General features: G+C 52.2%; 1 protein-coding gene across 16 annotated transcripts in view; it reads left to right on the top strand.

Moving 5' to 3' along the window:
* The window catches only part of TMEM164 (transmembrane protein 164), a 177843-nt gene that overhangs the window by 139603 nt on the left and 11491 nt on the right, over positions 1-26749 (top strand). For 10 of the 16 annotated variants that reach the window (XM_027089526.1, XM_027089523.1, XM_027089524.1 and 7 more), the window contains 2 exons: positions 15272-15372; positions 16998-21405. In XM_027089526.1, coding sequence (XP_026945327.1) covers positions 15272-15372; positions 16998-17204 — 308 coding nt within the window. In that variant the 3' untranslated portion in view covers positions 17205-21405. Of the gene's footprint in view, positions 1-164; positions 276-15271; positions 15375-16997; positions 21406-26749 lie in introns of those variants that run through there. The other 6 variants (XR_003429311.1, XR_003429310.1, XR_003429308.1 and 3 more) reach the window with 3 other exon arrangements.

Genomic DNA, 26749 nt, shown 5'->3' on the forward strand with positions numbered 1-26749 from the left:
CGAAGCACTAGGACTGGGGAATTTCGAATTTAACTTTAAGGAACTTGAATGGCAGTTGAAATAGCTGCTGCTATATTGGACAGCGCAGCTCTTCTTCAACCTTCTGGTTGGTGATTAGCACTGAGAGGACCGCTCCTGAAACACATTTCCTTGCATTCTTCCAGTACTGGTTTGTCCGGTTACCCCATTTTCTCCAGGAGGTCTCTGCAGCCTGAGTGCAGAAGCAGAACATCTGGCTTGAGGGATCCATTCAAGGTTGGGGCTTTGGAAGTAAGGTCAGTGGTGTTGAAGACCCAGAAGTCAAGGGATGTTCGGGACAGAGTTGTGGTAACCATGCCTTTGGGTTTCCAACCAAGGGTGGGTCCCCCAAGGAACAGTAAGAATGAGAAACAGAGTGCCACTTTCATATTAGCTGAGCAGGCAGCCAGGACCTCAGTGTAGGCAGGGCTGGGCTAGAGCTTGCAGCTTTGGTCTGGACACCTAAGTGAGCTTCCTCCTCTGGATCCTAAGAATCTAAGGTGGCCAGATCTGTAGAGCAGGCCTCTCAACTCATTTCCCACCCAGTCAAAGGAGCTGAGAAGCTAGGGTAGAGAGGAAGGTCTACTGAACAGGCCTGGGTGCCCAGAGAGACAGGTTCTTCTGAGATGTGCATGGTGAAAAGTACGTGCTGCCCATTATGAAGCTAGACTGTGTGGTTTCAAATCTTGGTTCTGTCGCTTAGTAGCTGTGTGACCTTGACTAAGTTCCTTAACTTCTCTGTGCTTCAGTCTCCTCATCTATAAAATAAGAAGAATAGTACAGGTGACTCTTGAACAAGGTGGAGGTTAGGGGTGCCAGTGCCCTGCACAGTCAAATATATAACTTTCGACTCCCCCCCATACTTTAACTGCTAATTGCCTGCCGTTGACCAGAAGCCTTACCGATAGCATAAACAGTCTATTAACACATATTTTATGTGTTATATATGTGATATACTGTATTCTTACAATAAAGGAAGCTAGAGAAGAGAAAACGTTATTAAGAAAATCATCAGGGAAGAGAAAATACATTTACAGTGCGTATATACGTATTTATTGAACAAATCCACGTATTAGTGGATCTGCACAGTTCAAACCCGTGTTGTTTCCGGTTCGGCTGTACTTCCTCAGAGGGTTGTAATGCGCATTAAATGTCTTAATGTATGTAAAGCGCTTCTAAGAGTGCCTGCCCCTTAGTTCGCACTACATAAGTTTGCTGTTGTTAGCATGATTTCTTCTTGCTAATGTGTCAGGACTCGGCCTACAAACCTATGAAACGTGGTCTGCGTGGTTTCTTCTCATGTCAGCAAGCTAGGGGATGAGCTAGTGAGTGGGGAGGTAGAAGTGTGGGGCGGGAGGGATGAAGAGTGCCCTATGCCCACCAGGGAAGAAATCCTTGTGGGGAGGAAAGGGGCACCAAGGGGTCGGAGGTCACGAGGAAGTCCACGGGCACATGCACGGTAGGAATGAGGATGTGAAAGCTGAAAGTGTGGGCAGCTGTGGTCAGATGCTCCTGTGTGAGGTGGGACAGTTGGCGGTGCTGACCGAAGCCAGTTGTGGGGAGCGAGGTTTAGTAGAGGTGCAGATCGGCAGGCAGAGTCGACAAGGTTCACCGGACCATGAGGTTAGGGTGTTGGAAGTGGCACCCACGGGGATGTTGAAATCACCCAGGATGCTGGCAGCAAAAGGCCTAATGTGGAAAAGGAAGACTGGGATGAATCTGATAGTGACCTGGAGGACAACGGGCGACAATGTTGAGGGAGAGAGGCTGACGCTTGAAAGACGGAGAAAAGAGAAAACATCTAGAAGCAATCATGGGAGCTTAGAGGACCTCCCCAACACTCAACCGCATACCCGCCCCCCGCCAAAAAAAAAGCTTGCTGTGAGAAAGAATTGCTCAGAACAGCCAGAGGGAGAAGCAGTGTCCTCAGAGGAGAGCCAGGTCTCCTTAGGGTGAGGAGGGAGGTGGAAGGGCCATTCCGTGCAAGGGCGGCAGGTACAGAGGGATTTGTTGCTGCTAGGGTCGCCATCGTGGGTTTCCATGGGTTTCCAACGGGATGGCTTGGATGGCAGCCAACTTGAGGACCTGCAGGGCTGGTGGTGCAACTCCCCACTCTGGGAACTCCCTTTTCTCCATCCCTGTGGGGTTTTTTGGGTTGGTTTTTATTTAAGCACGGTTTCTTAACCTGGGGTCCACAAATAGGAATTAAGGGGTCCACTAACTTGGATGAGAAAAATAATCACATGTTTGTTTCCACTAACCTCTAGCAGAAACGCAGCCCATGAATGTAGGTATGAGCCATACCTGCGGATTTGTTGTCAGTAGCAATCGCAGATGGCTTCCTATCACGTTACAGTCGTGGCAGACAGCTCAGAATACTGTTTATGCTCATCACTGCTTTGAAATTACGGTAGTTGCCTAGCTCTTATTATTAAACACATTAATAAAGAAACGTACGTACTATATTACAAATCTGTTTCAATATTTTGATAACCGTGTTTTAACGTCATTGGCTTCATTTATAACCCTTTGCCTCTTATTTTATGCATATAAAACCTTGTTCTAAGAAGGGCTTCACCAGTGTCCTCATGTTTTCTGAGGGGTCCCTGCCAGGCACAGGAAGGCTAACAAGCCCCACCTCCAGGCTGCTTGGAAACCCCTTTAGGTTTCACTAGAGGGCGCTCTTGTTTCAGACTTGGAGAACAGTGGACTCTCAGGCTTGACCCAGGTGACAAGGTTGTTTTGAAGTCCAAGCAAATCATATGTCCTCTGGGGACACCTCAGGAAACTGGGGTGTAAGAACCCCAGCGTTGTTTGATCCAGGCAAGCCACTTCTCTCTTGAGTGGACTTTACACTTATCTCCTGCAGGATGAGGGCTGGGACACAGCGCCCGTGCTAGCTTCTAGGACAGTTAAAGCCAGAGCACTTTGGCCTGTGACGTCCCCAAGTTTTCATGCCGACCTCAGTTCCAGGTGGTGTCCCCTGTTTCTCTCCCACCCAATGTTAGCCCACTGCCCCACTTGTCTGTCTAGCTTTAGGATGCTGGGAAGGTTCTCTATCAATGGCTTCCCAGTTCCACTTTGCTGGTCAGGCGAGGGGCAGGAGGAAGGATAAGGGACTCAGGTAGATTCTGAAGGCTCCTGATGGGTTAGGGGGTTAGAGGGAAAAGCTAGGGAATTTGAGAAATTGGCCCAGGGCTGGTCCTTGTGCAGGAGGGTGGGTCGGTGAGTTTCTGAAGACTGTGGGATGTTCGCTGCTGAAGAGGAAGTATTTGGAGCTCAGGAGTGCTTTGTGGGAGCAGGGAATTAATTAATTCAAGGAGCAGTATCTGCCCCTGTACCGGTAGCTTTCCCCGAACCTCTTGGTACCTCTTGCAACTCCAGAATTCCCCCTAAGGCAGTGTGGTTGGAGGACCTAGCATCGATCACCTGAGGTGCTTGTTCCTAAGATGGAAATTCCGGGGTCCACCCAGATCTCCTGGATTCTAGTCTCTGGTGCAGGGCCCAGGAATCTGCATTTTCCATAGGTTCTCTAGGGCAAGGGTTCTCAAAGTCTGGTCCTTGGACCAGCGGCAGCAGCCTAACCGGGGAACCTGTTAGAAACGCAAATTCTCAGATTCCTGATTCTAGGCCCCCCTTCAGACTTACTGAATCAGAAACTCTTGGGTGGGACCCGGCAAAGATGCCTTTTAACAAGCCCTCCAGGGGATTCTGATGCCAGCTCATGCTTGAGAGCCACCCGCCAGGGGATTCTGGTACAGACTGAAAGTTTAGCCTCACTGCCTCAAACGATCCAAGAGCTGGTTACCCCTTGCTGAAAGCTCACCAGAGACCCAGCAAGTACTAACTGTAGAACGTGTGTGAGGCACGGGGCGGGTTATGTTTAGTAGCACTTTTCCCTAGAGTATCTCTGTGCTCCTTTAGCTCTTCTATCCCTACAGTGCTCCTGCAAGGAGCAGAGAGCCTGAGAATTCCCTGCCAGCAGGACTCTGACGCACAGAGGGATTTTGATCCACACAGGTGGTCACACAGCAACTTGAGAAGAGCAGAAGCTGGGACCTGGGTCTCTGGACTCCAGTGCTTGTTTGCTAGGCCAGGTCTACCTCTTGGAGCCTCTGCGAGCTCAGGGTCCTCACTCTGTGTGCTTTGGGCAGAGGGCTGGCTCTCTGATCCTCATGGATGAAGGTGGGTCTTTACGTTGCCTTAGACGTAGGCTGGGTGGCCCAGTCAGCCTCCACTAGGCAGTTTGAGGGTGAAGCCTGGCCTGAGTGGGCTCTCCAGCCCCTCAGGATAGAAGGTCAACCAGGTGGACCTTCCACATGGACACCCAGCTTGGGACAGCCTTATACATTAAGCAGACTAGAGGGTACAGTTCATTTGATCCAATGCCTGGAAGAAAAGCAGCCTGACTTGGGCCTGCACCCAACAGCTGAGGATGGGAAATCACACATCTGGGGTCATGTTGGGCTTGCACCCCCCAGAGCTCTGTCTTCCGGGTAAATGAGGGTGTCTCATTTAGAGGACACCAAAGATGGGATGGCATTGTTGTCAGGAACTAGACTTGTCATTCTCCCCCCATACCCAACCCTGCACCTTCTCCGATGCTCCCCATTCCCGCTGAGTGGTACCACCACTCACTCATTACCCGGGCCAGAAATGTTAACATAACCATTGGCTCTTCACCACTCCCACCGCATCCAGTCAATCTGACCTCCTGATCATTTCTCAGATTCATTCCTACCACTCCTATTCTATTTAGTTCATATCTGATCATCCCTGACTTGGTCTACTACAAGAGCCTCAACACTGGTCTCCCTGCCTCTAGTCTTGCCCTATTTCGATCAGCAGCCAGATGGGGAGCTCTGTCCCTTACAATGTGAAGTGTGGTCGGAGGACCAGCAGCACCTGGGAGCTAGTTAGAAATGCAGACGCTCTGGCCCCCACCCCAGACCTACTGCATCAGAACCCACCTTTTAACAAGATCTCAAGACGATTTGTAAAGTCCAAAATATCTAATGTTGCAAACAGTCTTCTTAAAGAACTGGCCCTCGTCTCTTGTTTATCCCTTTCTCCCACGTGATAGTCCACTGCTACTGAACTGTATAAAGTTCTTGAACATACTGGGCTGCTCAATTCATTCTTTCAACAAGTATGTATTGAACCCCTCCTTTGTGTCAGGCACCTGCTGGGGATAAAGCAGCGAGTAAAGCGGATATAGTTTTGCTTTCATGGAGCTTATATTCTTTTGTGGCAGGAGACAGTAAAGAAATAAGTACATAGAAATAAGTAAAATAGAGAGTAAGTCAGATGATGTTAAGTGTATAAAGGAAGAGAAAAAGCAGGGCAACGGGTATAGTGTTGCAGAATCGGAGGAGAGAGTAAAGGAAGGCCTCGCTGAGAATGTGACATCTGAGCGAAGGCTTGTCGGCTGCTGGATATCTGGGGGAAGAATATGCCAAGCAGAGAAAATAACGAGTGTGAAGACCCTGAGACAGAAGTGTTTCTAGAATGTTCTAGCAATAGCAAGTATGTCAGCGTGTCTAGAGCCATGTGAAGGAAGGGGAAAGTGGTAGCAGATGAAGTCAGAGAGGGGATAGAGGTGAGGGGCAGCTCATATATAGGGCCTCATAGACCACTGTAAGGACTTGACATTTTCTTTTTAGGGAGATGGGAGGCCATTGGAAGCTTTTGAGCAGAGGACTGACATGATCTGAGTTAATCTTTCAAGGGGTCACCCAGTTGCTGTGCTGAAATTAGACTGTACGGGCACAGGATAGAAACAGGGACACCTATAAGTAATGTTTGCAATAAAAGAGGAAGGAGATGCTAGTGGCTTGGGCTTGGGTACTAACAGTAGCGGCAGAGAAATGCCATTGGATTCTGGATACATGCTGAAGGCACAGCCAGCAGGATTTGCTGATGGATCAGATGTGGGATGTGACAGAGAGGAGTCAGGGATGACTCTAAGGTTTTTGACCTTAGTAACTTAAATGAATTACCATTTATTGAGATAAGGAAGACTAGGAGAAGGGGTTTTGTGCTTGTTTATTGCTTTTTTGGAGGGTCGGGGGAGGAAGTGCTCTTTCAGTTATCTAATGTTGTATAACATCCCCAAAACTCAGTAGCTTAAAACAATGACTTCTTATTTTTCACAGTTGTGTCGGTTGACTGGGTCATTCTTTGTCATGGACTGAATGTTTGTCTCCTCCCCTGAAATTCCTATGTTGAAGTCCTAACCACCACCACCACCCCCATGTGATGATGTTTGGAGGTAGGGTCTTTGGGTTGGATTAGGGTTGGATGAGGTCATGGGGGTGGGGCTTTTGTGAATGGGGTTAGTGCCCTTATAAGAAGAGACCATAGAGTTCCCTAGCGCGTTCTACCATGTGAGAACATGGCAAAAAGATGTCTGTCTATGGACAAGGACGTGGGTTCTCACCCAACACCCAAGTCTACCAGTACCTTGATCTTGGACTTCCCAGCCTCCAGAACTATGAAAAATAAGTTTCTGTTGTTTAAGCCACCCAGCTTATGGTATTTTGTTATGGCTGCCTGAGCTAAGACATTTTTTTTTCTGCTTACTGGTCCTGCCTGGATTCAACTGGGACAGCTGGGATAGCTGGGCCTCTCTGTCCACAAGGCCTTTCATGGCATGGGGATCTCAGGGCAGCATTCCAAGAGGGCAAGCCCCAATTCATAAGAGCTTATGAAGCCTCTGATTGCATCTTTTTGATGAAGTCCCATTGACCAAAGCAAGTTCCCTGGCTGAGCCAGATGGGCCACATGGCCAAATCATCCTGGGAGAGGAATACATAAGGGTGTGGATACTGGGAAGGTGTGATTCACTGGGAGCCAGTACTGTAACAATCTACCATAGGAGCCAAAATCAAAAGCTGGGTTTAAGAATGAGATGCCTGCTTAGATATCCACGTACAGATATTGAGTAGACTGTGAGCTATGCGAGCCCGGAGTTCAGGGCAGAGGTCCAGGCTGAGATGTAAATGTTGGAGTCATCAGCACGCCGATTGTGTTAAAGCCGTGAGATTGGTTGAAATCACCTAGGGAATGAAAGTATTTAGAGAGGAGAAAAGCTCTGAGTTCTGCAGGCTGATCCTCTCCATCATTTAGCGCTCAAGGAGATGAGGAGGAAGCAGTAAAGGAGACCGAGAAGAAGCAGGCTGTGAGGCAGGAGGAGAACTAAGACAGCAGCATCCCAGAAGCCAAGTGAAGAACGTTTCAAGACAGAAAGGGTGCATAAGATGAGGCCTGGGAATTGGCCACTGGATTTAGCAATGAAAAGGTTATTTGTGGCCTTGATGGGAGCTGATTTGGTGGAGGGAGGGGTGGGGAGGTAGGCACGGAAGCCTGATTAGCTCGTGTTGAGAGAGAATGGGAAGAGAGGAATTGTAGACAGCGGAATATAGACAAGTGCTGTCCAATAAAAACATGTAAGCCACATATGTAATTTCAAATGTCCTGGTAGTCACACTAAAAAAAAGGTAAAAGAAATGGGTGAAATTAATTTTAATAATATATCTGATATTTAACCCACTATATGTAAAATATTATCACCCCCAAATAATTAATATAAAATTATTACCAGGATATTTTATATCCTTTGAAATACAGTAGTGTAGTTTACACTAGTAGCTCATCTCAGTGTTAAACAGCCACGTATGGAAGTGGCTACCATGTTAGACAGGGCAGGTGTAGACATTTCCCTCAAGGAGTTTTGCTGTGCAGATGAGCAGAGGATGAGGTGCTTGCAGGGGCGAAGTGAGGTTAAGTGTGTGTGTGTTTGTTTTAGAATGGAAGCTGTTACAGTATGTTTAGTTTATATGCTAATGGGAATAATCCAGTAGAGGAGAAGAACTCCTCGACGTAAGAGAAAGAGGAAACCGTTTCTGGAGCGATATTGAGTAGGTGAGAGCGGATGGGATTGGGATACAAAAGGGAAGGCCTGCCTTGGCTGGGGTCTTGGGCAGTTCATCCATGGGAACAGGGTGAAGGCAGAGCACATTGGGCACCGATGCAGATAAGTGGTTACCTGGAAGTTTTTGATTCCTTTTTTGTCAGTGAAGTAGGAATCAGGGTCATCATCTGAGAGTGAGGATGGGATAGAAGTGTTGAAGATCTGAGAAGACAGAAGACAATTATTAAATTGTGGTCTGAGAGAGTGAACGGGCTGGGGAAGTGCAGTATGACTGTCTGGCAACATGAAAGATGTACTTGAGGTTTGTCATCACGAATCTGATGTGAGAACAGTCAGCACAGATGTTTTTCTCCAGCCGTGTTCAACTGTGTAGGTGCAGGCAAGGCGGGGGAGGAGATTGGGACTTAACCAGGGCTGGGGGTTTTTTCAAGATAAGTACGGGGCTAATGAGAGATGCCATGAAGTCAAAGGTATATGCCAGGGATGATTTGAGTGATGGGCAATGGAATTGAAGGAGAGAAGAGGGAACCATGAGGGACAGCAAGAAAGATGGGAGGACCAATGGATCACAGATTCCAGGGGGGGTCAAAGAAGTGTTGGGGTCAGGGTTAGAGGGGGTCAGCTGGAAAGACAGAAGTGGTGGATGAAGAGGGAATGCTTGACTTAACGAGCGGCTGTAGATATTCATAATTATAAGGTCTCAGGCACAAGCTTGAGAACGACTGGCTGAAGTGAGACGGGGACGAAATCATTGAGGAGAGGTGGCCAGGGAGCTGAGAGGCCAGGGTACTGGAGGGTTCATGTTAGGCATATGTTGAAAAGATCAAGAGATAAGATGGGGGTATTTTTGGAGAGAAAGGTACCGAGCCAGGTACTAAGAGCCCTGAGGAATATTAAGGACCATGACCCACAGTCTGTAGACAACTGTGAAACGGAAGGGTAGTGGGTTGGAAATAGCGATGCAAAGAAAGAAGTTCCCTACTCTCCCTGGGCCCAGGGGGAAAATAAACCAGTGACTACTTCAGAGGGCTAGAGATGAAGCAGTTTCCTTGTGGGGGAGAGGTAGGTCAGGGAAGAGCATAAAGGATGAAGGGAACGTTCAGAGAAGTGATCGAAACATTGGGAATTCGGCTAATGCTTTCTCTGTGACTTTGCATATCCTGTTCCCTTTTCCTGGCATTCCCTTCCTTACCTTGTGCACCTGGAAAGCTTTTCTTCAGTTGTTTACAACCCAGCTCCTGCATCGCTACTTTCCCGAAATTGCTACAGCAAAGATCACCAGTGACCAGCATGTTGCCAAACCCAGTGGAAGTATCTGTCTTTACTGTACCTCTACAAAGAAGCGTGTTCCCAGTGGAGTTTTCCGTGATGATGGGAAGTGTTATTTCTCCGCCCTGTCCAATATGGTAGCCACTAGCTGTGTGTGGTTATCGAGCATTTGAAATGTGATGGGCTACTGAGGAACCAGATTTCTAATTTTATTTCATCTTAACCCATTTAAATGTAAATTGCAGGCTCTGTCCTTGGTCCTTTAATCTCATTCTGTGGACTCTTCCGTGTTGATCTTATCCATACCCCAAAGCTCTGTTTCTGGGACATCTCCCTCTTCTGAGCTCTAGACCTGGACTTGCACAGCCAATTGGAGACGTCCGTGTGGGTATCCAATAGGCATTCAGTGTCAGCACACCCTCAACCTCTCAGTCACTGAACTCATAGACCTGGGAGTCACCCTAGGTGCCTCCTCTGTGTCCTACGAATTGCCAAGTCATCCATTTCTGCAGCAGCATCCGAACTGGTGTTCAACCTTATCCCTCTCCTGTCCATCACCCACACTGCTGCCAGAGCAGTCGAGCTAGCTGAAACAGAAACCTGACCTTGCACTCCCCTGTTTCAAACCTCTCAATGGCTTCTCGTTGTGAAGAGGATAAAGGCCAAGGTCCCGGGCACGGCAGACAAGGCTCTTCATGACCTGAGCCGGTCTCTCCAGCTTCATCTCTGGGCACGTGTCCCCTCCCACTTGATGCTCCAGTTACACAGACCTGCTTGGGATTACATGCAAATGGCATGCTGTTTCATGCCTCCACGTCTTTTCCCAGGCTGTACTCTGCCGCCCGGAATGTCCTTTCCTTCCTTTAAGCTCCTGCTGCCATCTCCTTCTTATTCTTCAAAACTCACCCAAACTGTCATGTTCTTCAGCTCCCCTTCCTCAGTGTCTCCATTACTTAGTGCGCTTACCTCATCACACCATCTCATTGCTCACGGGTAAGCTGCAGGGTAGTTCTGAAGGGCACGGCCTGTCTTGGCCTCCATCTCCCCACTGTCTAGCATGGAGTCTGCCCAGCGTGCAGCCAGTCCGTGTTGAACGAATGGGTAATATGTAAAAGTGAATGACTTGAAGGGAGCAGGAAGGAGATTGGAGAATAGGATGCCATCCTGCCCAGTCTCATCTCCTCAGTGTAAGCCCTTCCCAGGTGGGATTAGAGGATGAGAGAAAGGGCCCTTGGGAGAGGCCTCTGGGGATCAGTCTTGGCTGTCGGTGGCACAGTTGATGTCTCTCCCAGCACTCATAAAACTTCCTTCTGGCAGAAATCAATTTCAGAAAAAGCTATTATCTCGGTTTCCCCCTACCTTTAGAGCTGAAATGCTTCTATCCTCCTGGGGTAGAAGATGCTAGCAGAAAATGTCACATTTATTTTTTTCTTAAAGTAAAAAAGAAAAGTTTTATGTGTTTAATTTTTCTGAAAGTGCTTAAGTTTCTATTTTCTCTTAAAAGAAAACTGGTTTTTCACTGAGATTTTCCCAAGGGCCACATCCAGGTATATAAAAAAAGAATGATGTGCGTTTGCATACAATTTGCATATATCTGGGTAGACTGGGTCATCTGTTCTCATGGTGCTTTCTTTTTTGTCTCTATTTTTTCAAAGAGATTGAATATTTGATCACCTTTGCAATGAAAAGAAGCAACAGCAGTGAAAAGGCAGAGGCAACCACAAAGTCCCCCTTCACAGAAAAAGATCACCTCTTTACGAGATTCCTTGTCGTCTTCCAGTCTTCTATGAGACGTTGGATGGCTGTGGTTGCCATGATAAAAATAGCGGCCATCTGTATGCCAGGCTAGCTGGTGTATTTACTTTTTTTATATCTCTTATTCCACTCAGCAGCCCCGAGAGATAGACGTTGCTACAGGAAACAGGCTTAGAGGGGTGGCACAGTTTGCCCAAGGTCACCCCTCTAGGCGGTGGCAGAGGCAGGACTCAAACCCAAGGCTGTCTGACCCCAAGGCCTTTGTTTTAAACCACTAAGCTGTATTTTCCATCACTGATGTACTGTTTGGTGTTCTGTCATTTACACTTGCCATCACGAGCCAGGGACTTGGCCACACAGGTATATAGTTTGTCTGGTTGTTATTTGAATGGCAGTGGACTGTTGCACAATACTGAGGTACCAGAGTTTACTTAACTTATCTCCCCAATTGGTTTGTTTCCAGTGTTTCAGTATAGTGGGTAGTGCAGGTGTAAATATCTTTGTGCAAATAAGGGCCATGTGTTGGGTGTTTGAGGTATTGGACGGTAGTCCTCAAAGTAGCATTGTCGAGCCAAAGGGTTATAGTGTTACAGGTGCTCCAGAAAGCCTGTCCCGTTCATTTCCCAAGCAGTGATGATTTTTTGAGTGCCCACCGTGCAGCCGGTGCTGGAGGTGAAGAGGTGATCAGAAACGGCCCCTCCCTCAGAGAACTAATCGTCTCGACGTGGGACGGGTGATGTAACACAGAATGAATGGTCCTGAGGTTGCAGTGAGAGCACTGAGAGCCCCTTGGCAGTGCCTGGGCGTTCCTTTCCCCCCATGTATAGGGCAGGACAGGGTTCAGGGGCTTCAGGGGAGGGTGGGGGAGGGCTGCCGAAGTCTGGCGGAGGATATTCCCCCCCCCCCCCGCCCGGTCCTTTTTTCCCCCTGCAGCCACCACCAGGCCCGTGGGGTCTGTCACTACTGCCCTGCTGCCACCAGGGGGAGCCAAGCAGAGGCTGGAGGGAAGGGACACCTGGGGAAAACTGCTCAGGGCTCTAAGCACCTGTCGGTCCTCCAGGTGCCCTCTTCCCCTTTACGTCCCCAGCAGTCAGGGTGACAACATGGTACCCAATTCCCACTCATCCAGCAGACAGGAAAGTGCACACAGTATAAGCGCATTCCAAGTTCTGTGCTAGATATCTGCTAGGAACACAGAAACGAATCCCACGCAGTCCTCGACCCGAGGCGCTCGTCTAGACCGGTAGATAGACAAAGAGCTGGTACGACGTGGTGTGCTGGAGGTCTGTGACAAGTGGCAGCGGGGGCACTGAGCAGTGAGTCCTTTGGCATTGTGTCTGAGAGCCCAGTGCTCTGCTGTTGACTTTGGCTGTGTCACTGCCCATCTCCCAGCCTCAGTTTGTCCATCTACAAAGTGGACGGATGAGTCCAGTCCCTGCAAAGGGCCGTCTGACTCAGATGTGCGGTGAGCCTGCCTCTTGTTCACAGAGCAAGCCTGAGCTTCTCCCCCCAGAAGACCCGGGGGGCTTCCGTCACCCCCATCTCACTCCTCTCCTTCCCTCGACACTCCCCACCGTGGTGTTCCTTGTTGTTCTGCCTCTGACCTTCTTCCTCACTCGGTCTGCATATGCTCCTGTGATTTCAGTTACTGTCCTGTGCTGATGACACCTATATATGGACGCTCGGCCCCGTCCTTTTCACTGAGTTTGTGATTCATATAATAATGAAAATAATCAGCATCTCTTAGATCCCAGATATGGCACTCCAGTCATGGCTTAAATGATCTTATCTACCCGACGACCTTGTGAAGTAGGCGGCGGCACCCCATTCTGCAGATGAGGGAAACTGAGTTCAAGAGATACTGAGGCTTGCCCAAGGCCCTGAGGTCGATAAGCGACAAGAGCCAGGATTTGAGAACCTGTGTCTGCCCGGCTCCAGTGCCCACACTGTTACCCGTCACGCTGCATTTCCCAGAGTTCACGGACACCTCAACTTCAACATGTCTAACATTGGCCTCCTTTCTCCACCTTCTGTCCCAAATCTGCCTTTTCCTCTCTTCTCCATCTCAGTAAACGGCGTCATCCACCCAGTGATGCAAAGCTAGAACCCAGGGCCACCGCCGTTGTCTTCAAAGCTATCCATCCTCCTCTGTCATCGGGTTCCTGAAGCAGTCTCTGTCTCAGTCCCCCACCTTGACGCTCTCTGCTCCAGCCCACACCCCGCACCCCGGCCAGGCAGATCTTTCTCAAGCGCACGTCTGATCGCATCACTTTCCCGCTTCAGACCCCTCCGCCGCTTGCTGTGGCTCTGCGGCAGAGCTCGAAGCTGGCCACCAATGAGCTGAAAGCCATCCAAGAAGACATGTTTCGTGTGGTCCGTTGAGCGTTCTTAAAACAATCTGAATGATTTGCCAACGTTTAAAAATCAGGAAATTCCATATGAAAGTTCCCATTTCTGGCTTCTCTTGCAAGAGTGAAAACACTGGCAACTCTGGGCCCACGTCCCCGTAGGGCAATGATGGGGTGGAACTGAGTGGCGGCTGACCTCTTCAGAAGGGGCCTGGGCTTCCCAGTTGGCCCATCTCCAGCATCCCTGTTGACTGGTCACCCCCCTGCTCCCAGTTACCTGCCTGCCTGAGGTTTGAGGCATCTAGGGTCATGACCCTGTGGCACAAGATGAAGCCCAAAGCCCTCAGCCGGGCTCCTAAGGTCCTACCTGGCCCAGCTGGGAGCAGCCTAGCCCTGCCAACCTCTGAGTCCTATTCCCCTGTGGTCTCAACTCTTCCCCATAGTTCTGTGAATTGGCTCGTTCCCACGGATGTCTGCCTTCCTGCAGGCTGCTGCTCTGGAATGCCTAGGCCTCTCTTTTAGTCCCATTTGTCCTTTAGGACTCTGCTCGGTGCCCCCTGCACCAAAAATCAGTCTCCCCGCCCGCCCCCTAACGCGCGGCACAGACCTGGGTCATCACACCCATCATACCGGTTCTCATTGTTAGTGGCTTGTCTGCCTCGTCTGCCGGATCGCGCATCTGAGGCCGCAGGGAGCCCGTCTTCTTTATGTTCCTTTCCCCAAAGTTTGGCGCAGGGCTTGGAATATGATAGGTGCCTAATAACTGGTGAATGAATGGATGAATCTGTGAAAGACTGACTTGGGAAAACACTACTCCAGGATGTCCTGTCGCCACCTACTTGCTTGAGGTAGAGGGTTCCAGGTTCCTTCCATTCCGGAGCACCCCCATGGATGCACGCACCCGTAGCGTCCTATAAGCCACACCCCTGCCCTGCAGCGTCTAGAATACATCCAAGCCTACCGGGATAGGAGTTCCTGAGTGCCGATAGAGGGAAAATACATCATTCTTGCTGTTCCAAGGGGAGAGGGTTGTCTAATGGTTGGGAAATGGCGCAACAACTCTCAGAAGTAGCCCCATTTTACAGACAAGTAAGCTGAGGTTCGGGGAGTTGAAACACCTTTTCCAGGGTCACACACGGCCAGTAAGTGGTAGAATCCAGGTTTGAAACCACATCTGTGTGACGTCTCGACCACCATGCCGTACTTGCTCGGTGACGTTTCTCTTTAGGAACATGAGGGAATGATTAAAATAAATGTGGACATGAAGGCTATACAATTATATATACAGTAAAATTCCGATTAGTAATCAAAAGAGGAAAGAAAAGAAGCCCCCAAGGCATACAGGAACCAAGGAGACACACCCACGTGCTAGCAGTGGTCACATTCAGTAGAGCGCTGGGGGTGTTTTTCTTCGTTTCCTCCATCTCATTTCTACCTTTTAACATTTTCTAAGTTTCCTTTAGTGAGCACGTGCAGTCATCCCTCAGTGTCCGAGGGGGACTGGTTCCAGGACCCCTGCGGGTACCAAAATCCGAGGCTGACCAAGCCCCTTATAGAAAACGGGGTAGTACAGTCGGCCGTCCGGATCCGTGGACTCCGTATCCACAAGTTCAACTGACCACGGACCGATCCGGTTAGTGGAACCCGTGGATGTGGAACCCGCAGATACAGAGGGCCGACTGTATTACTTTTATAACAACAGTAAAAAAAAAAAAAAAATCCCTCTTTGTAATGGCCCCGGCATTACATGGCAGAACAGACTTTGGAAGGGGTGATAGGAGTACCCAGCTCATCGGTTTGGGCTGTCTCTCGAGCAGCCGTCGCAGGGCAGCAGAAGGGGGTAAACAGCAGGCGGTAGCTGTGGCCGCAGCGCCCGCACCCTCGTGGGACAAGGGAGGAGAAGAGGGTCACCAAACGCGCTGTCTCACTGTCTCCACTTTCCCCCCAGGTGCTTATACCCCGGAGCCCCTCAGCAGTTTCCGCTGGGCCCTTCTCTCGACTGGCCTCATGTTCTTTTATCACTTCAGCGTCTTGCAGATCCTGGGCCTGGTAAGTTTGGTTCTATCCCCTTCTATCCCTTCTGTTTGGCGTTCTTCATAAATCTTGATAATCCTGGTTGGCGCTGGTGTATCGTTTTGTTTTGAAAATACAAGATGCCAAAGGCCAGGCTGTCAGAGTGTTGTGTCTGGGCTCCTGATTTACGATCCACAGCCTTGGCCTCTCCGAAGAGTTTTCTGAATCCTTCAGTAATGACTGTGCCTTTCACCCCTGGGGAGGCAAGGAGGCCCTTCACTCACGGCCGCTTGGATCGGAGCTAGAGAGCTGCGCTGGAAAGTGGTTTGCTGTGGACCCCATGCGAGGCAGGATGCTAGCCCTGGCCCTGGGCCTGGGGGAGGCTTCTGACCTCGGGTCCATTCTGGGTCTACTACCGGGCCCTGAGCTGTGTGTCCAGTGAAAGTGTGGTGTCGGGTGACCCCCGTGGCATTCTGGGATGTTCAGTAGTCGAGTTTTCCAGAGCCCAGGATCGCTGAGTGCGTGGGCGGTGTGTCTAGTGGTGGCGAAGTGAGTAGCAAGAGCTTGGGGCTGGGGCTGGGGTCGGGAGACCCAAGTTCGAGTCCTGGCCTTGCCACTGCTCTGGGTGAGTCACCTCATTCTCGAGTGCAGTGCGCTCTCCACCCTCCGTGACACGGCCCAGGCCCGCAACCCCGACCCCGAGAGGTGGTGAGGACTTGTCTTTAAGGAGAACGCGCTTGAAGGGCTTTGGAAGGCAGGGGCCGTGGCCGTGCTCGAGGCTGGAGCGGCATGCCGGGTTTTGCGTGCGAGCGGCACTAATGTAGCGTTAGCCGCGTGGACCTGGCAGGACTAGGGCGTGTAACCGATGTCACCAGCGCCTTTGTTGAAGCACTCAGTCATTTTGTCTTCCCCATCCCGGCGTGTTGCTCTGCTCTGGTTGGCCTGGGGGCTAGTTGGAGCTCCTTGCCAATAGCATGAATGCTTCCTGTTCTCTAGGGAGGAAGCAGTATGACCTTCACACCTGCTGTCCACTGGGACTCCTCGATTCCAGAGGAGTCGGTGTGCTCACGTCACCATACGTACCGTGCTCGGTGTCACCTCTGGGCCTCCTACAGGGAAGGCTCCGTTCACTCCATTTCTCGCCATGACCCCCATCCATCCTTCATGAGTCCATTCAGGTGTCACTGCCCTCGTGAAATCTTCTCTGAGAACTCAGCCCCCGTCCTGTACACCCCTCAGATCCCGTGGTGGGCAAGAGCTGGTGAGCACCGTCTGTTTTGAGGTCACACGTGGTAGACCGATCACCCCACCTTGATGCAGGCAGGGGCCGTGCCGCGGACTGCCTTTATCCCATGACACCCCTCCGGGTCTAGGCACCCAGTAAATGCTTAGGAATGGCAACGGGCACTGGGCCCAACTGGAAGGCAAGACTGAGCAAAACCGACCAGCTTTTCCACTGGACGGCCTCCCCCGTCACCTCCAAAGGGCTCTAGCCTTGACCCACTCAGAAAACCTAGGGGAGAAAGATCCCACTATGAACAGGTGGGGATTTGACAATCCCTCCTTGTCTAGTCCCCATGAGGTAGACACGGCTGAACTGGCAGAAGCCAGAGAAAGCCTAAGGATGGTGAACGCTCACTCTACCTCCCTTGTCCCTGCAGGTCACCGAAGTGAATTTGAACAACATGCTGTGTCCGGCCATCTCAGACCCATTCTACGGCCCCTGGTATCGCATCTGGGCCTCGGGACACCAGACTCTCATGACCATGACCCACGGGAAGCTGGTCATCCTGTTCTCATACATGGCTGGGCCCTTGTGTAAATATCTGCTGGATTTGCTCCGGCTTCCAGCCAAGAAAATAGACTGAAGGTGCTTGTGTTGTTTTGTTTTGTTTTGTTTTGGGGTTTTTTTTTTCTTCTGCCCCTGAGGAAACAAGTCCTGACTCCACTTGGAGGACACCCAGCTCTTGATGACATCATGGGAGAGGGCAGGAGGACGTTTGGTGTGTTTCTTTTTCCTTCCTCTCTGTCCCTTTCTTCCACCACTCTTCCTTCCCCGGCTCTTCCCCCAGGACGGCTCCTGGAGCCTGGGCTGTAGTGCTGCAGCCTGGGCGGTAGTGCTGGAGCCTGGGCGGTAGTGCTGGAGCCTGGGCTGTAGTCCTGGAGCCAGGGCTGTAGTGCTGGAGCCTGGGCGGTAGTGCTGGAGCCTGGGCGGTAGTTCTGGAGCCTGGGCGGTAGTCCTGCAGCCTGGGCTGTAGTCCTGGAGCCTGGGCGGTAGTGCTGGAGCCTGGGCGGTAGTCCTGGAGCCTGGGCGGTAGTGCTGGAGTATGGGCTGTAGTGCCGAGGGCCGCACGTTTCCTCCTTCCCTTTGCCGCTCTCTCCCTGCTCCTCGTGGCCTTAAATGGCGAGACAGTAGTCAGTGGCTTTCACTCTGCTAGTTGCTGCTTTAACAACATCTGGTTGAGGAGAAAGGGAACAACAAGCAGTAGTTCTTTTGGCATCGAAGCGATGAGATTGGGCTGTGTTTCATTTCTCCACTGCCAGGGACCTCCAGGCTTATGCTGGGGTCCCCTTTTGTCTCCAGCACAGCCCTCACCATAAGAGGACTGAGGCCTTGTTCCTATACCAGCGGCAAGCCGAGAGCCAAGGGATTTCCCAGCTCATGGCCAAAAGAGAGCTGGCCAGATTCTTCCCACTGGTGTCCCATGACTCAAAGCAAGCGGCCAACCAGCCACTCCCTCCAGGATGCTGCCAGAGGTGGGAGGTGTGGGGCGCTACCCAGCCCAGGGGCTAGATTCCACTATTGCAATGGCAAATCCAAAGTGCGCAAGGTTGAAATGTCCACAGCTAATGCTAGGCAGGACCTTGGGTAAATTCTGCTTGAGAGCTGAGAACTGACCCATATCCCAATCAGAAGTGAGTGTAGAAATGAGTCAAAAGCCGTGGTAACTTGAGAAAACTGTGATCTGAATCATATGCTTGCTTTTAGTTTAATGTTGATAATAGATGACGTTTTAATTTTGAGTGCCCCTTAAATGTTCTCTCTCTCTCTTTTAAAGGCAGCTTCAGGGAAGGATGAGCTAGAGTTGGGTTTTCTGGCTCTTGGAGTTCTGTGTATTCGTCTGTCCATTTGCTTTTGGATGTTTGAGTTCGGAGCATCCTTGAATCAGGGCCTGTCTCTGGAGGGACACCTGTCGATCCGTCTCGTGGTTTTGCAGCATGTCTCGGCATCCTAGGTTTGGGAACATACAGATCCTGCAGTGCTGTTTCCCTCGGGCCAGGTGTCGTCACTGCGGCCAGACTCAGAGATGAATTGTTTAGCATGGGGGTGGGGGACATCACATGCTCCCCAGCCCGAAAGCCCACGTCTGGGTTGAAAGGGAGGTACCAAAAAATCAGGTCCCCATGGGTGGAGGTTCAAGTGCTCTGAAAGGGAGACCTTTTGTTGCAAGGCAGCCTCAGTCATACATGGACCTCAAGAAGGAGGTGGTACCACTTGCTGGCTCCCTGTTGGCTCTTACTAAGAATAGATTACTTAATAACAGAAAAGATATTTCTGGGACCTCCTCTGATGAGCCCCCCCCACTCCCTCTCCCACTCTAGGCAGCCCAGTTGCCCTGGGCCCATTCAATATTTCAGGTGTTACTGTGTCAGACCTAGATTGAGTTTCAGGGACTCAGTGGTCATGATTTTAGCAAGTGGACCTACAGGAGGCAGCAGGATGGAGAAGTCTCTCCTAGCAAGGCGAGGCCCAGGGAAGCAACCACGGCGGGGCCCATCCCTTTGCAGAGGTACGCTGGCAGTGAGGTCATCAATCCCCAGGGTGTGGGGTTGCAGGAAGGGGGAACCCGTGAGCTCCTCAAGATGCGTGACCTTCATTTTCTGCCATCTTTGAGGGTTTGGCCGAATTTTTCTTAGTGCCTCTCAGCCCTGGGTTGCCCTCCGGAAGAGGCAGCTCTTGAGGGGCTGGATTTGCCCCGCCCACTGGCTGCGTGTAGGCGTGGCTGATGAGGCAAGACCTCAGTGCCCCTTGGCCTCTTCCTCCGTGTCTCCATGGCCTGGTGCGGGGTGCTAGTCAGCTCGAGCTTCCCTTGCACTGGCGTGCCTCTCAAAGTTCGCCACGCTGGCTGGCAGCTTTCAGCTGCTTAGAGGGAAAGAAGAAAGTGGAAGCTACGTGCCTGGCTGGGCCAGGTCAGAGGCAGGTGCACCTGTCTGGGGGAGGGGGATGAGAAGGGGAGATACAGGGCTTCTGGTTGGCTCGGAAACATGTAGGGGGAAGGAACAGAGAGCAAGTCCCGTCCCAGGTTGCACAGGGAGTCATGGCCTGCGTTGGAGGTGTTGGGCAGCAGCGGGCGTCTGAATTGGTCTCTACCTGACTCTTTCCTTGGGCCAGGCCCATGCGGAGAGGTTACCTGGCCAGACCCTCGGCGGCCTGCCTTGGAGGGTGGCCCCTGCAGCAGTGGGCCCGGGCTGCCCGGCACGTCCCCTGTGCTTTCCTGGCGGTGCCAAGGGGCTTCCCCAGCCATCCTGGCCAAGTTTCCATGTGCCATTGGCCAGCATGTGAGAGCTCCGTGTGTTTGTGGAAGTGGACAGTTTCTTTTAAAGTGGCCCCGGGAAGGCAAAGGAGTGTTCCCTCCAGCCCCCAGGTAGCCCTGGCTAAGGATTGGCCCAGTGAGATCAGTGTGTTCAGCTGGCCAACTTGGGACATCAGCTCAGAATAACAGATGGTCATGCCTGCTTGTGGGCCCCCATCTCTTCTCCATTCCCCGTGGTATTTGCTTCTGTACACCAAAGATGATCTGGCCTATCTTCTTCCCGGAGGCCCAGTGATGTGTTCCTCTGTCAGCTTGTGAGGAAGCCACAGCTTCTGTCCCCCGAAGTCAACCTTCTCCCTTTCTCCTGGGACTTCTCAGCATTCACAGAAGCTGCTTGCAGCGTGGCCAGGGCGTGTGGGGCGTCGGGGCCCAGTGTTTAGCGGAGCGGGCACAGCTGCCCTCGGAGAGCAGGTTGTCAGCACGTCTCTGCGCGCTGGTGTTAGGGGGAGGCTGGCAGAAGACCCTTCCTCCCCCTCCCTTGGCCAGAAAAAGACTTCCATGGATGTGTACGTGTTGATCCCGAGTCATCTGAAGGGGAGATGGGGAGGCGGGCGAAGGGAGAAGAAGGGCCAGTGTGGCCCCTACAAGACAAGACACCGGTGCTGGTTTTGGTAAATCGGGAGCCAGGCATAAGGGAGGACGTCTGTCCTGCAGGCCCTCGCATGCTCCTTGGACTACCGGGAAGGGGCGTCCTCACTGCACACCCTGCCCCGCCCTCTGGGGGGTGGGGGTGGGTAGGGTCCATGAGAGGGAGCGAACCTTCCTCTTCTGTATATAGAGTGAGCCACTTGAGCTCAGGAAAACCTAGTCGCTTGTTGCTGCTCTTGTGACATTTTTGTACACTGGTTTGCTACTCGTGGCACGAAACAAACACAACAAGAAAAGTCATTTCAAGCTGAGCTGTTGTTTTGGAAACCTGCTTTCTTTCAGTGTCAGTGTTGTATTGTATTTGGAGGAATTCTTCATCTCTATTGGTGTTACTGTGGTAGAGAGAATAAGATAGTCCGACTTGTAATTCTTTCTGCCGGGAAATTGGCAGTGCCTCTGTCGTCGCCCCGACCCCGGTCCTTCCTCATTCCCAGGGTGGGATTGCTATGCGCTGGGCACACCCCTCCCTGGCCCCCGCCCCCGCAGCGGCTCCCTTTAGAACCGGTCTTTGTGATTCCCCTAAACAGCTGCAGAATGAGTATTTTTGCCAAGCTGGTTCTTGGGTGCTCTGTGCCCCTACCAGTTTGCTTGCCTCTTGGGGCATTTTGTAATGTTTTCTCTGTTTTGTAAAACCTTTTGATTGTACCACAGTGGTTTCTGCAGTCACCTTTGGAAATAAATGGTCATTAATTTGTGTACTTAGCACTCTGAATTTTAGTCTGAGGTGTTTCTGTTGTTGAAGATCCTTGAATGAAAAGGAACCCTCACCATGGGACTCACTGTTAAATGTTTCCTTCATTTACTGCTATTAAAAGGTTTATGAGAACCCAGGAGTCTTGGCCTTGCTTCTCAGAACCCTCTCAGTAGGGCTTCTGCTTTGAAAAGTAGACAAAAGGGGCCGATGGTCGTCCAGGCCGTGGAGGACCACCAAGGGGCAGCTGGCGCACTCAGCACAGCTCTGCCCTGGGAGTCGCGTGGCCGGACGTGCGGCCTCGAATCCCCCCACGCTGCTGCCTGCTTCCACTAGTGCTGCCAGGGACCGAGCAGGCCTTGTGCTCTTAGCAGGGCTTGTCTGCTGGGGGCATCTGCTGGGCTCGCGGGGCCCCATGTGCGCTGGGCCAGGCTGGAGGACTGAGCTAGGGGTGGCAGCTCTAAAACCAGACGTGATCAGGCTCCCTCATCCCAGGTTTCCTGAGGGCGGGCTCTGTTCAGCAGAGGTGCGAGGCTGACACAGCTCAGACCGTCCCATGTGGAGGTAACCCTGCCCCTGGGGAACAGTCGGACCCGGCTGTCCAGGGCTCCCCACTGAGCAGCCCGTGGTGACTGTGATCAGCCCAGCCCGCCTTTACACCAGACAGAGGCCCTACTCAGACTTTTGCCGCTGTGGCTGCTTCTAGAAGGGACACAGCTAGGCATAGCGGTCCCCAGTGCAGGTGGATTTCCTCATTGGCCGGTAGTTGGGCACCCAGGTTATCGGAGAGGCTGGGCCCTGCCATCCTGGGCCACAAAACCACCAGCTTGGGCAAGTCACTCGTTGGCTTGTGACCCCAGCTTCTCCATCAGGAAAGCTATAGCTACAGCCGTGGGCCAGGCATGGTGCTAGGTCCCTCCACATGCATTACAGGATGTAATCCCCTCAGAAACACGGCGAGCTGATTGCTCATGCTGTCCCTGTGGAACAGGCAGAAACGGAGAAAGCTGAGGCTCAGATCTAATCAATCAGTGGAAGAGTTGGCCTGGGAAGCCAGTTTGGTGAGGCTCCAGCGCCTCGGTGCTCAGCACTCTCCCCTGGACTCTGCTGCCTGTCTGGGTGCTGGCATGACCGGGCAGACCCTCGCCCAGGGCCCCCAGGCCTGAGGGGAACGGGAGAACCAGGCAGTGAGGTGGAAGGCGAGAGAGAGGAGGGCGGGCCCCACGACTGCCGAGGCAGGGGGTCAAGCCCATCTTTTCTTCTGTGGCCAGCAAACCTGACCCTGGTGAGCCGCAGAGCAGAGCACGGCTGAAAGGCCTACAAGTAAACGGGATGGGGCTACAAGGGGCCAGGCAAAGGCTGGCCCTGGGGGGAGAGGCTGCCGGAAGGACGTGCGGCAGGTTGGTCCCGTGGCCTTTCTGTGTGTCTCCCATTTCAGAAAGACCTAGGCCAAGGCCCCCTGTCCCCTGGGCTCGTGCATCTGCCCCTGCTGAAGGTCTCTGCTCCAGTCTGTACCCTCTACTGCAGGCAATAGTTTCCAGTGGAGACCTGACCGCCTCACTCCCGCGGGGGCTTGTAGACATCTCCTCACCCTCACGTCCCACAAAGACCCATCCGTAGCAGACCCTTTGCCCCAGCCATACTGAGCTCCACTTGTTCGTGCCCTGCCGTCTCTCGCTGCTTTGTCTCGTTCTTCGCGCTGTTTTCTCGGCTACCCCGCTCTCCCTGCTTGTCCGGAGGTCTCAGCTCAAGTATCAGCTCCTGTACGCAGTCTTCCCTGGGCCCCAGTATGCATTAGGTACCCCTCCACTCGGCTCCCCGGTGCTCACTCCGGGGCCCCCATTGGCCTCCTAGGAAGTCATCAGGGCGCTGTCTCCCTCTGTAGACGTTGAGCTCTTTGAGGGCAGAGAGGGGTCTGATGCATCCTTTAGCCCCTGGCCCAGGACCTGGTCCTTGGAAGGTGTTCGGTGAACGATGCTCTTATCCCAGAGTCCTGCAAAATGGTGGGAGGCCACACAAGCTGTCGCTCATCCCCTGAGTTCTCCTGCATGGGGCCCCGTGCCTTTGATGGCCCGGGCACCTCGAGCTCCAGCCGGTGGGCCTCCATCCTCCTTCTCTGCGGGACCCTGGGTAGCTGGGATCCAGGGTGAGGAGGCGTGTTGTGAGGAAAGAGAACAGAGACAGCATCTGTTCCGCCTGCCCCTTCGCTAGACCTCTGGGCGGGGTGTGGGTGAGGCAGCCAGCTGCTTTTCTGCATCCCTGGTAGCTGTTTATCCCCTCCAGGGTCCCCCTTCCACTCCCCGGGGCACACAGGCAGGGCTGGTGTTTACGTGGCAAGAGCCCCACCAGCCCATGGAATGTGTCACCTACCCCCCTGAGGCGTAGGGAGCAGCTGATGGTTACAACCTGATCCCCCAGCGAGTTTTCCCCTTGTCCTGGTTTGCCAAGGCCAGTGGGGGGACAGAGATCCACAGATGTCAGGCTGACAAATGCAGTGGCTTACTCAAAGGCCATGTGGTTTACTAACCTTGGCAACCAGTAAGGCTGGCCTAGTCCAAAGTCAAGGAGTCTCTGTTACTGCCTGTACCTGCCTCTCTCCCAGTCAGCGTTCGCCTAGCATCTCCACTGCATATCTGGGGTGTCTGAGCTGTGCGACGGAGGGGCTGAAGCGTCTCCCAGGAAGGCAGTAGCGAAGGCTACTCCTGTTGCTGATGGATGACCCGAAGGGCTCTGCCCTCCACAGCTGACTTCCTAGCTTCAGTGGGGCTCTGCCCGCATCGCAGCCGGCCGGTGGCCTCGGAGTCTCACTACACAGCAGGTCATAGCAAGGAGGGTAGATGCTTCCTTAACAAAGCTCTGATAGGCGACAGAGCCAATAGCATGGGCCGCGTCGGCTTTCTCCTTTCCAACGACCCATCCCCAGCTGTACCACTGCTCCAGCCGCTGGTTCTCCCTGGTCTCCGCCGCCTTTCCCCTCCCGCTTCCCTCTCCATCCAGGGACCAGTAAGAGGTGCTGCCTGCTGTCCTGTCCCTTCAGCTGCTCCTTCCCTAGTCGCCAAGAGTCCCCAGTCTCCTTACATTTTTAGAAAGACCCTGGGCTCTCCAGTTTTTCTCCCTCTGAGAATGGAGGGGCCTCCCTCAGATTTCCAGAGTGTTGGAGATGACAGGATGCCGCTGATACAGGGGCTTGCAAATTTTCCTGCATATTAGCATCACCTGAGGAGCTTTACAAAGACTCAGTGCCCAGGCCTCACCCCAGCTCATAATTCAAAGCAAACTTCCTGCTTGATTTTGTTTTGACTTTAAGCTTCCAGGTTGGAAGTCATCTCTTTGACGTGCCCATCTACACCAAGTGCCGTTTTTTCATGAAAATTTTAAGACATACCCAAAGGTATGAAGAATAATATCTAAGTCCAGCTTTGAGAAAAGAATGTTACCAAGAGAGTTGAAGGCCCCTTACTCCAGATTGTTCCTCAGAGCTTCAGGGAGTCTGGGGAGGTGTCTGAGCTATAAACCAGCCAGGTCTCCTTAGGGTGAGGAGGGAGGTGGAAGGGCCTCGTTCCGTGCAAGGGCAGCAGGTACAGAGGGATTTGTTGCTGGTAGGGTCGCCATCGTGGGTTTCCATGGGTTTCCAACGGGATGGCTTGGATGGCAGCCAACTTGAGGACCTGCAGGGCTGGTGGTACAGAGTGGGTGAGGTTCCAGCCTTTCCCCTTGCTTCACCCAAAACAACTCCAATTTTATTCCACTTCGTACACTGAGGCTCTGTAAATAGTTTCATTGGGAAAAGCGTTTAAAAGCCACTTAATTCCACCCTCACTAGTCTGTCTCTACCCTCTCTGAGATAGTGGTCCTGTAGTCGTTGGAAAAGCCTTGCGGTAGGACTCAGCAGATGGGGCCCGTGGTCCCAGCTCTCCGTCCGCTCTTAGGTCCCAGGTGTGCTTGACAAAGTCAGACCTCTCTGAACTCCGGGGCAGTGGGAGACATCCAGTGAGATAAATGGGTGTGAGAGGGCTTTATAAACTGCGAAGTCCTATCCAACGTAAGGGGGTCCTATTTCCAGAGAGCGTGGTTACTAGGCTTGTTCTCCGAGCACAGGAGTTGGTCGGGGTTTTGACTACACTCACACGCTGCGCCTTCCTGTACCCTGTGTGGTCGAGGTGTGTGAGAGAGGCGCTAACCTCAGATTTAAGGCATTTTTCTGTATTTCATTGACTCTAAGACACTTTTTAAAGAAGATTTTAATATCTCCAAAGTTGGATAGCGAGGGTGGGAGGGAGACGCAAGAGGGAGGAGATATGGGGATGTACGTATATGCATAGCTGATTCACTTTGTTCTAAAGCAGAAACTAACACACCACTGTAAAGCAATTCTACTCCAACAAAGGTGTTAAAAAAAATCTCCAAATTTGAGAGGCACCTTACCAGTCAGCGGCATGACAATTGAATCGGCAACTTATTTTTTTCTTTTTCAGCAGTACATAAAATAACAGACATCTTCCAATCTGAGGTGTCTTAGAGTCACTGAAGGGCCGTCATTGTTAACTTTGATTCTTCCTCTTCTCCACGAGAGTCACCCTCCTGGTAGAGAACAGCCGTTCGAAAAAACTTCTAAACTTTTAGCATGTCGTCTCCTTCTAACACTCCATCCTCTCTTTCTTCCCTGCCGGCATCCACCCAGGCCAGGCGAGCTTTCCGCTTCCTGACCAGAGGGAGCCCCCTTTGTTGGGCTGTCTCTTGGGGCAGATGTTCCGTGGGACGTGAGAGAAAGGAAGCCGAGTGCACCTGCGCAGGGAAGCCCACCGTGCCAACTGACAGGGAGGGAGCCACACAAGCCAGGCCAGCTGCCCCCGGCAGCTCTGGTTTCTTTATTTCCCAACCAGAGCCTGGCCAGAAGGCTTAGCCTGCTGCCCTGGGGAGCTCCCGGGGCTGCTCATTGCCAGAGATGAGCTGGTAGGGCTGGGGCAGGGGAAGGGAGCGCAGCCTGTCCTGAGCTCCCTGGGTTGATGTAAGTGGCTGTCTGGCCCACGCAGAGGGAGACGATGACTTCCTCACCTCGTCTAACAAGGTGGAACAAGAGTTAGGCGGTGGGCCTTTCGGGGAAAAGCAGCACCTAGGGTAGCCTAAGCCATGCACATTCACTGTGGTTGGAAATTGCCACCAACCTTCCCTCAAGTCCTGGCAGCCACTCTAATTAAGCTCGGCCCTTGTAGCCTTGAGGCCAGGCTCTTCCAGAAGGGAAAGGGGTGTCTGCAGCGAGATCCAGGGATACTTGGGCACAGGAAGCAGTTTTGGGACATTCCCGTCCCGCACCACCCCCCAAGGGAGCTTAGCAAGACATGATCAGCCCGGATTACAGCCGCCCTCATGTAACTGGGTTAAAGTGTTGGCCTACTTAGGCCCCTCCTGCAGCGGCCTCCTTCAAAGCTGATGAGGCCGATTAGGGGGCTATTTCTGAGCCCTGGTTGTGTACCCAGAA

This window comes from Aethalodelphis obliquidens, unplaced genomic scaffold (genome assembly GCF_003676395.1).
Source record: "Aethalodelphis obliquidens isolate GAN/ISIS:26980383/991018 unplaced genomic scaffold, ASM367639v1 scaffold66, whole genome shotgun sequence".
Taxonomy (NCBI): Eukaryota; Metazoa; Chordata; class Mammalia; order Artiodactyla; family Delphinidae; genus Aethalodelphis; species Aethalodelphis obliquidens.